Here is a 12,139-nt window from a genome sequence, read left to right as displayed (position 1 = left end):
TACCTGAATGTCCTTATTATAAATGCCAAATCCACACCTTTAAATGTGTCACGTTTAGGTGGTGGTGTGGACCCAAATGCAGAGACACATACATCAGGCAGGCGTGTCGTTTGTTAAAACCTGTCCATGTTCATTGTCTAAAAGAAACAAAATTCTAAAAGGGCAGAACAAAGAAACCAGGGAACAAGACACAGCAGCACACGGGGATCATAACATTGACAATGATCCAGCAGTCACACTGTGTCCAAACATTCAGCTAAATAGTGAGGGGAGGCTTGATTGGTAACGGGGCTACACCTGGGTGCAAAACATGAGGCAGCTAATCACTCACGACCTAAACACACGGACATCACTGGGAGGTGGAGATACGAGCAGGAATACCTGGAGACAAGAGTTAATACAGGAGATCATACTAGAAAACAATGAACAAAGACTCAGAATAACTAAAAGCAAACCACAAGGGCTAAACACAAACTAAATAGGAACCTGACAAAATGATTGTAAGAGCTTTTTAAATCAGGAGGACATGGAGGGACGTGCCAAAAACTCTCTTAAAAATTAAATAAATCCACTGCACCGTCCTAGAATAAAGTGTGTCCAACTCCATAATGGATCTGCTACATGTGGGCTCTGTTTAAAGCATTACTTTCTGTTAGGTCTGTTGTCTTTTGTCACAAAGCATTCTACTGTGTCTCTATGACAACGCAAAATAAACAAATGAGGGATATCAGTCCCCGCACAAGCCATTCAGTTGCTACTGTTGTGAAAAGTCCAGAGCTGGTAAGAAATCTATTTTTATTTAATCTTTCCTACAAGTTACTTTATTGAGTGATCAACATTTGATTTTATGCATTTTTTTTTTTTACTATTTTTTCCCCAGATGGTTAATTGATCTGTTCTGATTTCACTGGAAGTAGTTTCTGCTCAGTCATGGTAATATCAAAGACACTTTAAATAAGAATAATACACAAGTCAATGCTTTTAAACTAGTCCCATGTTAATATAAATGTTTATTTGTGTTGACTTTGAAGCCCACTAAAGGTAAAAAATCAAAGTCTGCAAAGAAGACAAAGGGTTCGAAAAAGGCTAAAGAGAGTCCAACCTGTGTCCAACCTGAGTTTGAACTGCTTCCAGATCCCATCGGCTATAACTACTACATTGCCCACAATGCAGCGCACTTCCTGGAGTTAAGTGGCTGTCGTTTGATAAAGTCACAAAAGAAGAAATCAAAGAGAAAAAAGAAAAAGTAGCTGACATGTTCTGCCAAATGGACTTGTTTATCTGCTTTTTAGTTGAAAAGATGATTATTAACACTTAAGGCACGATTCAATGGTGCAGGTGTTAGCAATAGCTGCTTTGAATGGCAGACTGACCATGTGCCATGATTTAGATTTAAAGCTGCAGTATGTAGAATCATGAGAAACAACCATGCTCCTCCCTGTTTTGAAACCTATCATCTCCTTACCGGGATCCTTGTGAATGCACACAACAATGGAGCTCTTGGAGACTTTTATTTTCCTAAATAGAGATTAATGACAAATGTAGGGACTTTATCTTGTGTTATTAGAGAGCTTTCTGGTGTTTTAGAGACATGTAAGCACGTAGCTCATCAGTCACTGCTGTGAGGACAATAACTAGAGGCTCAGAGCCGCAGTGATCCCAGCAGAGCAGACACTCCACGCCAAGACTGCAATTTAATTGCCTTTTCTCTCCACCTTGGATGTGCTCCTCTTAGGTTTACACATGATTTATCCCATCTGTTATCACTCTCCCTCTGACTCAGTATGTGGGGCAGACTCATAGTGGATGCGCAGGTCTTCCTTTTTCCACTTGCTTTGTCGTGGAACCTCTGTGCTTTACTCTGCAATGGAGACATCTGATGGAACGTCCACAATTACACTTAATCACTATCGATGGTATGTGAGTCTGTTTGACTTCAGTCGAGCAGGCAATAGTAATGCCTAAAACAGCTCATATGGCACTCTGTAGAAAGATCTGTGATTGACTAAAATCCAGCGTCATGCTCCTGGATTTCTGAAGTCTAAATATACTGTAGAGCCAAGAGGAGTTCCACTGTCCACTCAGAACACTTTGGATTATAATATGCTCAAAGGTGATTATGGATTTTTGACCAAAAGAAGCCAATCCCCCTCCCCCCAAAAAAACAAAACTTACATACTGCAGCTTTAAGCAGATAGAACAAATGTATGATCTGCTTCTTAAACTCATGCCCACAATTGGTACCACTCTGCAAGTTAAGAGTGAATTCGACTTCACATTAAAAGGTCCACTGAATGTGTCCAAAGGAGTCCATTTATTACCACTGTTAAAACGTGTCAGTAAAAGCAAAAAAAAAAAAAAAAAACTAAAACACTCTTTTTAATGTATATTATGCAACTTTATTGTCTGTAGGATGATAATCAAATAAAAATGTTGTATGATGAAATGTTGCAACTGCAATTGACCATATGGAAAATGATGAAACTTACTTTATGCATTATAGAATGTGGTTGTACTCTTTAGGTTATATTACCCAGTACACCCAGTCCAGTGAAACCATGAGAACATTTTTTAATTCATTTATTACAATTTCATTCATTTAAAGCCACTCTGCTAAATTAATCTTATAAAAATAGTCTCAACTGAGAACAGGTCTATAAAGCTCAGAGAGGCACAGTTTTGTTGTTTCATTATGTTTTCACACATAATATCCTTTTATCACGTGTGCACTCAATACACCATCACCGTGCCAAATAAATAGGATCGCTCCAGACAAGAGGGTTTTTCTGCTCTCATTCAGGCCTCGTGTTCTTCACTCCGGGGGCTTCTTCTTGGCCTCCACGTCTTTCTTAAAATCTTCTAATTTTTTGGCAATGTTGGGAACCTGCAAGAGAAACAGAGTCTGGATAAATCTTGCTTAAGTTCACATTTGTTTTTTTTTTTTTTTTAAATACGTTTCAAAACATTTCCCTCAAACACACATCACTTCCAAGATTAACAAAACTACATGTAAAGAATGAAGTGATTTAAAAAAAAATACACAGGAGACAGTTTTATCCACCCCTCGTTTATACCTGCTTATCCTGTTCACATTCTCAGTATCAACGTTTTTTCATGTGTGACTCACTGAAGGAGGTGTGACAAACCCTGGACTTCATTCACACGCACGCACGCACGCACGCACCTTTTTGTACTGTCAGATGAAATTACATGAACGCAAATGGAGAACATTCCAATCTAAAGAGATCACGTGTCGAGTGTTTGCCTGTTTTCGTGAAAGCTCACACTAAGTTTTCCTTTCACTTTTCCAAACCACAGTGACTGTGTTATCGAGTATTGTAGGATAACATCAGGGACAAATGAAAGGGTTGAATTACAGGTGTTGCTTGATATTTTATTTTTGTTTCACAGTCAGAGGAATCCATAACGTGTGGTAAAAGATGTCACTGGCTGGTTAATGGAAAAGTAAAAAAAAAAAAAAAACGACTTACTTCATAGTTTTGAGCGAGGAACATTCCTACAATATTTCCCAAAGTGAAGCCAGCCTGGAAAATAAAAAGTTATAACACGGTCAAGTAGACAAGAAACCGTTTTGCTGCATATTTTTACTTTCACTTGAAGTCCAACACTTGTGGAAATGATGCAATGAATGTAGAGACAATAACAGCAAGTAGATGAAAAAGTCAAGATGAAATGATCTGTTGATTAATCGATTTGAAAATAATTCTATGACGATAAATTCACCAAAACCAAATGAATTATGCTACAGCTGAACATGGGTTGTGCTGTTGTCGTTTGTTTCACAATGAATATTGTGATACAGGTGATGTCAGGACGTTAATCAGGACCGTTTTCTTCACTGTAATCAGTATTTGTTAAAGATGAAAAAGATTTGGCTTCATTTAGTAACATATGAGTTATAATGTAATTGTTAAGAGTTACAAACCAGACTGCAGTGCATACACTATTTATTTATACTTTCATATGCTTTTTAATTCTGTACAGATACTTTTACATATTTGTTTTTTTTTTTTTGCTGGTGGTTCTGGATTCATCCATATTTCGTTGTTTGCCATTTTCGTACATTTTTTTTTGTTATCTTTTTGAAAAAAAAATGATATTTATGCCTTTTCAAACACTAGTTAAATCCAATTAAAGATTGAATTGACTGATTACCCAATTGTTGGATGAGCGATCGATCCAGGACTTTAGCAACATCAAATACTATCTCGATATTTGCTTACTATTGTTTCACTTTATGTGATTTTATGCAGTGTCTATTGATACGGAAACGTATTAATAGCCTTAAGGACTATGGGTACATTTTCCGGACTTTTTCTACATAAGCGTAATGTGCCTGTGTTTTCTCACCGTGCCAGGATGGCCGAGTGGTCTACACGCCTAACGTGGGTTCGAATTTTGTCATATACATTTTTTCTTTTTAACATATTTAACACGGCAAAATCCACCTTTAAAAATACATATACGAAAAAATGTTGATGGTATTTCCTGGGTTAGGGATAAAAATACATAAAATACAATAAAAAAATAAAAAATTACGGTATTTCCTGGGTTCGGGTTAAAATAAAAGGGTAAGCGGGGTAGTTAAAAATAAATATGAGCTAAAATCAAATTGACGGAATTTTAAGTCACGTGGGGCACCTATCACGTCACCTAAACTGGCCAATGAGGGGCGCTGCGTATGCATAGACTAGAAATCTATTCATACGTTTCCGTATGAATAGCCACGGCCTTGTTTTATTTTGTTTTCTATGATTGTTTACCATAATACTGTTGAATCGTGAGTGAATTTAACAAATTATACGTTGTTTGAAGATGTTTCCTTGGCAAGTTCTTCATTTTGGTATTTTGTTTATTCTAGTACGTTTTTGTAAAAAAACAACATCAAATACTATCTCATCGCGATAGTCCTACAGTTGTAATGTTGTAATGTCGCGATACGATGTGCATTAGCTTAAACTTCGTAGTTTCAGTACCAATCGGTGACTTTTGTGTAACGACACAAATGAATGTGTGTCTTTTAAATGTATTTGTCAGAAGGAAAGTGCTCAGCTCTGATGAACGACCGAAAACGAAACGTGACATCGTCTGAAAGCCTCAGCTGACCTATCGCTCTTTATCTGAAATCAGTAAAACTAATCAAGCAGCCAGATGACATTTGTAATAGTATAATTTCACTTACCAGAAACTGCAACATGGTGAAATAGATGAATTACTACAAAAGCACAGAGAGAAAACTTGAGTAGAAGTCCTCGAAAATAAAAGGCATTTAGCAAAAGAAGCTAAAAAAAAAACCACCAACACACTCAATGCGCATTCGCTTATAACGAGCTATCGCGATGTCTTGACGTAACAGACCAAATTGTAGTTCTTTACCGGTAGACAGCCTCAGCGTTTTCGTGTTAAAGAACTACATTTCCTAGTAAAACATTCAGCTAGCCGATCCCGTGGGTAGTGCTGCAATGGTGGTGTCGGGACATTGAATGACTTTGGCTCCATCAAGAAAAGGCACCTTCTTTCGCTTTTTAATTTAAAAACTAGTAACATGGAGGCTCTTATTCCCGTAATAAATAAGCTCCAGGATGTGTTCAACACAGTAGGGGCTGATATTATTCAGCTGCCGCAGATAGCAGTGGTGGGAACTCAGGTAAGTGTCTATGTTTCTGTCACTAACAGCTACGTTAGCTTCATAACCTGACATGAATACAGCATATTAATACATTTGGTGTTAGCTTAAATACATACAGCTAGGAAGCTAATGCTAATATTTAGCATATCTGAATCTACGTAGCCAGTGTTTAACTCACAGCTATGCTAAATAAAAAAAAAAACCCTTATTCATAATTAGACTGCAGAGTCAAATAAAGCTTCTGTAATCAGCTGCTACGAGAGCTGGGCGATATGGCCTAAAACTCACACTTGATATTTTTTTCCTCAAAATGGTGATATATGATATAAATCTCTGATTATTTAAAATCAAATAAAGTCTAACCAGAAACACAATTCAGAATGCCACACAGACACATTTATTAACAGACAGCTTCACAAAATGTGCCACTTTTTACTTTTTCTCCTATAAGGGACAGTATGTGTGAGTGAGTTCTTAAGTGTGGCTTGTTTGGGGATAGGACACACTCAGAAATCTATCTAACTGAGCTTTTCATGTTCTTCTGAGGAGTAGTGAAAGCAGCAACTCATAAAACAAGTATTTTAAAACAAAATAAGCTATAACAATCTATATTAATAGGTAATATTGTAATTTTCTATATTGCCAAAATAGAAAATTCAATATATCCTGAATCTTGATACATCCCCTAGCCCTAACCGCTGACAGTGTCATTCCAGGCCAAAGCACCTGTTTTCCTGAACCAGTTCACTGCTGTAGTTTTCCCAGTCTGGCTTGGAACTGATTCTGCTCCCAAGACCTGGAGCTGATGTGTGAAATCTGCTGTTTTTTGTGCTTACCTCTAATGTTTCTATGTTTTCAGAGCAGTGGAAAAAGCTCAGTGCTGGAGAGCCTTGTGGGGCGGGACCTGTTGCCCCGTGGGACCGGCATCGTAACCAGGCGACCCCTCATCCTCCAGCTAGTCCATGTAGATCCTGCAGACGGAAGAAAAAATGAAGATGGTGGTAGGTGCTAACAGCAGAGTGACTTCAAATCATGGACATCAGTGAAGTGGAAATGGTTGAATTAAACGACAAGATCTTCTAAACTACACATGTAAAACTTAAGCAGTATACACTTTGTTTTAATTGGCTGTCATTCATGTGAAATTGATTGACAATGTTTTGTCATTTCTATGAAATGGATTCAGTGCAGTCGATAAATTCTGAATTTCTTTAGTGACAGATATCGTAATGTATCATGTATGAAATTTCCCGCGATATATTGATTATCACAGAATCTCTGTATCGTGATAATATGTTATCGTGGGGGAAAAAAAAAAAATTGTTATGTTTAGGTATTGTATCGCGAGGTACCTGGCGGTATCCAGCCGTATTAGTTTAAGAAAGCACAAGTTGATTATGCTTTCAAAGCTTAGCAATGTATGGTTCTCCAGAATAATGCAGTGATGGTAGCAGATCGGTTTTTTGTCCATATTATGGAGCGCCCCTCATTGGCCAGTTTAGGTTACGTGATCGATAGACCACGTGACTTAAAGTACCGTCAGTTTTAATTTAGCTCATATTTATTTTTTAGCTATTCTGCTAACCCTTTTATTTTTTTTAGCCCTAACCCTAACCCTAAACCAGGAAATACCCTAAAATGTTAATATTTTTTGTGTATGTATTTTTAAAGGTGAAATTTGCCTTGTTAAATATGTTGAAATGAAAAGAATATTTATGACAAAAGCGGGATTTGAACCCACGGCAGCAGAAGGGAGAATTCTTGAGTCAGGCGCTTAGACCGCTCAGCCATCCTGGGACAATGAAAGCACACAGGCACATTACACTTATGTATAAATGGTGGTTTTGTACTAACCTCTGATATGAACAAGCAAATGGTAGAATTTCCAGTGGGAAATGTACTATAGTTCTTGGCGTAGCTGAGCTACGTAGGTCATCAGGGCAGTACGCTAAATGGACGTCTTACCAGGGCTCCTCCCACCGGACCCTAATGTGCAGACTCTGGTTCTAAAATTGCAAGATGGAAGCACCCCTAAGCACCATATATTGGCTTAAGAACGTTGAGTGGAAATGGCCACAGTGCATGCCCACTGCCTCAACCATACACGCAGACAGGACGCCTGCTGCCTGCTCAGGTGACTTGGCGAGTGCATGAAAAACTGCATTGTCCGCGTTAACTTGTCAGTTTACACCGGGGCAGATTAGGGGCAAGTCATTTATGAAGAGACTTAAACAGCAACGGTCCCAGTATGGAGCACTGTGGAATGCCTAAATCAAAAATCAAGAAAATTGTAGGGACTGTAATCTAAATATCTGCTTGGACATTGCCCAACATACTTTTTATATCATTTATGTGTGCAAGTGCAAACTGTCACACTATAATGAAATAGTTGTGCCCATATTCTGCAGCTAACTTGAGATGAATTGTGTTTGTATTATTAGGCCCCTGAACTAAAATGAGTTTGACATCCTTGTTCTAAACTGACTAGAGCTGCTTTCATTCCTCTTTACGTAACTTCCTGGTCCCCTGCATCCAGACTTCAACTTAAAAGTCGCTGTCTTTCTTTCCACTTACAGATGCCATGGTGTGAAAAATCACTGATTACCAAAGGTGCTCTCACTGTTTAGGTGTCTTCACCTTTCCTAACCTGGCTTAGCATCCATTAGCTCACCTTTGATTTCAGCACACCAGTAACCTTCATCAGGCATCGATCCTTGTGGTAGTCATCATCGCTTTAGGCTTCTGCATCGTCCTCATGTTGTTGACTTAAATAAGGCTAAAAGATACACAACTGTAACCTGATGTTTGTTTGCTTTACAGATAGAGAAGGTGAAGAGTGGGGGAAGTTTTTACACACAAAAAACAAGGTGAGTTGTATGAACTTATATAATATAACTGAGTCACAGTCACGGCATTGTCTGACCACACTTTTACTTTCAGATTTACACAGAGTTTGATGAAATCAGGAAAGAAATTGAAAATGAAACCGAGCGGATATCAGGAAATAATAAGGTGAGACTTGAAGGTGGGGGGAAAAAGAAGCCTGGTCTTTGTTTTTTCTGGAAATGTATCTGTTGTTGACCTGAAATAATGATATTTCTAAAGCAGTTTAGCCATTGAGGAAGAGATACACGATGATCCAAAGAGAAAAGACCTGAAGCAGTCATAATATTTAAAGCAATAGAAAAGGATGGATAGCAATGTTTGGCTACTTTAAATAATGAGTGGTTACGTTTAAATTACAAAGTATAGGTCAGTGGTTCCCAAACAGGGGTACAAGTACCCCTAGGGGTACGGGAGCACATTGCAGGGGGTACTCAGAAAGATTTAACAATGAATTTAAAAATAATCAGTAAATATTCCTAGTTCCTTTTTAGGCTATTTCTTTGGTCAAATTCACCACAAACTATCAGTGTTATTGCTAAATAAAATACTATATTGTCTTGTAATTTATTGGAACAAAGATTATTTTATGCTATATAGGCAATTATATCACACCTGAGACAATACATAGCTACATTTTACAAAGGAGACTGTATTTACTTACTATTGAATTAGTAGTTTTCTCAATTCCACTTTAAATGACTCTAATTGACTCTAAATACTGCAAAAAGTTTGGGTTACGATGCACATCTTGTCTGTTTTTGCTAATGTAGATACAGTGGTTGCATTGTAATAGCTTTCTGTTTGAATACAGTTCAGTTTCTTTGCTTTGATAGACGCTGTGTAGCATAACCCGACCCAGGATGTAGTCTTAACACTCATTATTTGAACAATAAACATCTTTTCATCTATTCACTAAACGCTTTTAAATTATAGGAACATCACTGCCAATAATGGATTGTATTTTAATAATTATAGACAATAATAGTAATTTAAAATCACACAAATTTACTGCATGGCATATTTACATTTATTTCTGTATATTTTAAATGAGTTGTTTCCAGTCAAGACAAAAAACAAACAAAAACCTTTAGTGTGGAGTCGATCTACTGACTTGCTTTATGTGAGCACATTTCATTTTTGTTGCTTTAAAGTGACAATAAGAAGACTGTGACTTGTTTAAATACATGTGAATGAAAACTACATATATATTGATATTTTTGTTAACTAATAAAAACAAAACCAAAACGATTTTTAGTTTTTGGAAGATATCCAATCAAAACTGATTTTGTTGCATGGAAGGCGGGACAAGTTGGTATGTGATCCAATAGGAGGTATGCTGATTTTGTTAGTGACGTGAAACAGCTCATGTGAGGGGTATTCCATAAAGGAGGGTTAACAAACGCTGAGTTTATCCATAAACTCTGGGTCAACATACCCCGCGATGGGAAACTCTGGGTATCTGATTCCATTACAGCTGGTATGAAGTGGGTTAATCAACCCTGAGTATGTAAACCTTTGGTTACTGACGTGCACGCGCGCGATAAAAAACCATCATCAATGAATCAGAGAATACTCAAACTGCCATGACAACCAAATGGAAAATAGTGATTTATTCACCATAATGGGTGAAAAAAGCCGGTGTTTGAGGAATATGACCCTGTTCTAAAGGTGCGTTCAGTCTTCAGTGATTATAGTGGCTTAAATCACCTGTAATTAGTCACACTTTTTGGTCGCTTCATCACTTTATCTCTTCAGTGACGTGACGCGCGGTGAATAATATGAATAAAATGTGTTTGAGGAGACGTGTCAGCAGCAAAGGATGTCTGCATAGAGAGCCCTCCTGTTACACTGGATATTAAGACAGTGACTGCCGCTTGATATCGCATCATTTAAATTGATTTTTAATGTAATATTGTCGCTAGAGTCATCTCAACGTCCTAAAAATATGTCATTAAAAAACACTGAAGTGGAACGTGGACCCGCGACCTATTCCTTCCAAGAGCAGCGTCACAATTCACTGCACCATCATATCTTCAAATACGCATGATCTACAGATTTAACTGTATAACAATATAAAACAACAGTCGAGCCTTAAAAGTGGATTAATTTAAATTATCATCTCCTCCTTTACATTCTCCACAGGTTTGTATTCAGTGAACTTTACTACAGACGTCAGTAGATGTTTTAATGCAGATCAACCTCTGTGTCTTTCACTTAATGATCTACATCCACAATGTTATAAAGAAAACTACCGTTTGCACAAAAAAAAAAGAAAAAAGTAAAGCAACACAACATTAGTAATGATGTGAGCACATCTGTGGTGTGTGATGTTACTAATGTGTTTCAGAGAAAAGTGTTACGGTTCATTAAAGTGTTCAGAAACGGTGTTCAGGTGGGCGGAGCCAGATAGAAACCCAGAGTTCTTTGATAAAACCTGCCAGCGACCAGGTTTAGTTCACGGACAATGTTGCCATGGTAACAAACTCAGAGAAGAACATACCTCGTGTTTAGGAATGAGATACTCAGAGTTTCCCTCATTGGAGCCTGAACATACTCAGAGTTTGAACATAACCCGCTTTATAGAACACCCCTCTGGTCTTACACATAAACTCTAATGCTTGAGTATAACTGAAATTGTTCTGATGACTACATTTGGTCTTGAACTAAGTTTCATTTTAGTCAAAAGACTATGACTAAAACTACATTATAATTTGTTGTAGAAATTATCACTTTTATATTGGACAAAATTAGGGGGGCACATTGTGTAGAGTAGAGATTCTCAACTGGTGGGTCGGGACTCAAAAGTGGGTCACAAACTTGTTCTGGTCAGCTGGTCAAAAATTAATAAATACTTAATTTCTCTCATGTTGGACTTGATCTTTTATTTTGAAAGAAACTTTTCTGTTGCACAGGAAAATATATAGATTTGTTTTTTAAAAAAGCATTACATATGTGTGTTTTCAACAGCTATTTTTGAAAGAACGAAATTTGTTTGGTTGAATTGTAAAAGTGTGTCATGACGATTTAATGACAGTGACAAAATGTGGGTCCCAGGGGGAGTATGTATCCCTAGATGTATCCTAACTGTGGTCTCTACAATGGTGACTGCTTTGTTTAATCAAGCACCTACATGTACAAAAACAGGTGTGTCTAATGCTGCATTCATGTCTGATGATGGGCTTCCAGCCTAAAATGTCAAGTTTTTTGGTGTAAGTTCAAATAAAATTAGGAGCTAACTACGCAGTTGTGTGGACTTGAGTTTAATAAATAACCTCTAAACCAGGTTATTTACATGATCCAACGCAAGGAATTTGGAGACATGATCAAAAAGGAAATTGGCAAACATTAGTAACTCCATTTCTTAGTTCTATAACACATGGCGTCTCCCAGTCACATGTATGTTGTTATCTGGTACAATAATCATCAAAGACAGTGGAAACTTTGTCACGTAGATACATTTTAGCATTATTTTGTGTATATCATCCTTCTGCAGGGAATCAGCGAGGAACCCATTCACCTGAAGATCTTCTCCCCTCATGTTGTAAACCTCACACTGGTGGATCTGCCAGGAATCACAAAGGTAACAAATGCCACATTCCTGAA

At 37.5% G+C, this 12,139-nt stretch overlaps 2 protein-coding genes across 3 annotated transcripts in view; one reads left to right on the top strand and one right to left on the bottom strand.

Annotated features, from left to right (window-relative positions):
* Window positions 1–2,554: 2,554 nt before the first annotated feature.
* stmp1 (short transmembrane mitochondrial protein 1) lies at window positions 2,555–5,363 on the bottom strand. Its single transcript, XM_028448469.1, has 3 exons — window positions 5,204–5,363; window positions 3,492–3,545; window positions 2,555–2,884 (listed from the first exon to the last, which is right to left on the bottom strand). The coding sequence occupies exons 1-3, from the start codon at window positions 5,216–5,218 to the stop codon at window positions 2,813–2,815; spliced, it is 141 nt and encodes a 46-aa protein (XP_028304270.1). The 5' UTR covers window positions 5,219–5,363; the 3' UTR covers window positions 2,555–2,812.
* A 72-nt stretch (window positions 5,364–5,435) lies between these two features.
* Window positions 5,436–12,139, top strand: part of LOC114464363 (dynamin-1-like protein) — a 28,112-nt gene continuing 21,408 nt past the window's right edge. Inside the window, exons 1-5 of one of the 2 annotated variants that reach the window (XM_028448464.1) lie at window positions 5,436–5,668; window positions 6,510–6,651; window positions 8,471–8,517; window positions 8,591–8,662; window positions 12,030–12,116. In XM_028448464.1, the coding sequence (XP_028304265.1) occupies window positions 5,567–5,668; window positions 6,510–6,651; window positions 8,471–8,517; window positions 8,591–8,662; window positions 12,030–12,116 (450 nt within the window). In that variant the 5' untranslated portion in view covers window positions 5,436–5,566. The remainder of the gene's footprint in view (window positions 5,669–6,509; window positions 6,652–8,470; window positions 8,518–8,590; window positions 8,663–12,029; window positions 12,117–12,139) is intronic. The other variant, XM_028448465.1, reaches the window with a different exon arrangement.

This window comes from Gouania willdenowi, chromosome 6 (genome assembly GCF_900634775.1).
Source record: "Gouania willdenowi chromosome 6, fGouWil2.1, whole genome shotgun sequence".
Lineage (NCBI taxonomy): Eukaryota > Metazoa > Chordata > Actinopteri > Blenniiformes > Gobiesocidae > Gouania > Gouania willdenowi.
This window is presented reverse-complemented; position numbering and strand designations above follow the sequence as displayed.

Excerpts from the sequence above, each read along its gene's own strand:
- stmp1 (XM_028448469.1), bottom strand. Across the intron at positions 2,885-3,491 it reads TCCTCGCTCAAAACTATGAA|GTTCCCAACATTGCCAAAAA; the intron begins GTAAGTCGTTTT and ends TTTCTCTTGCAG.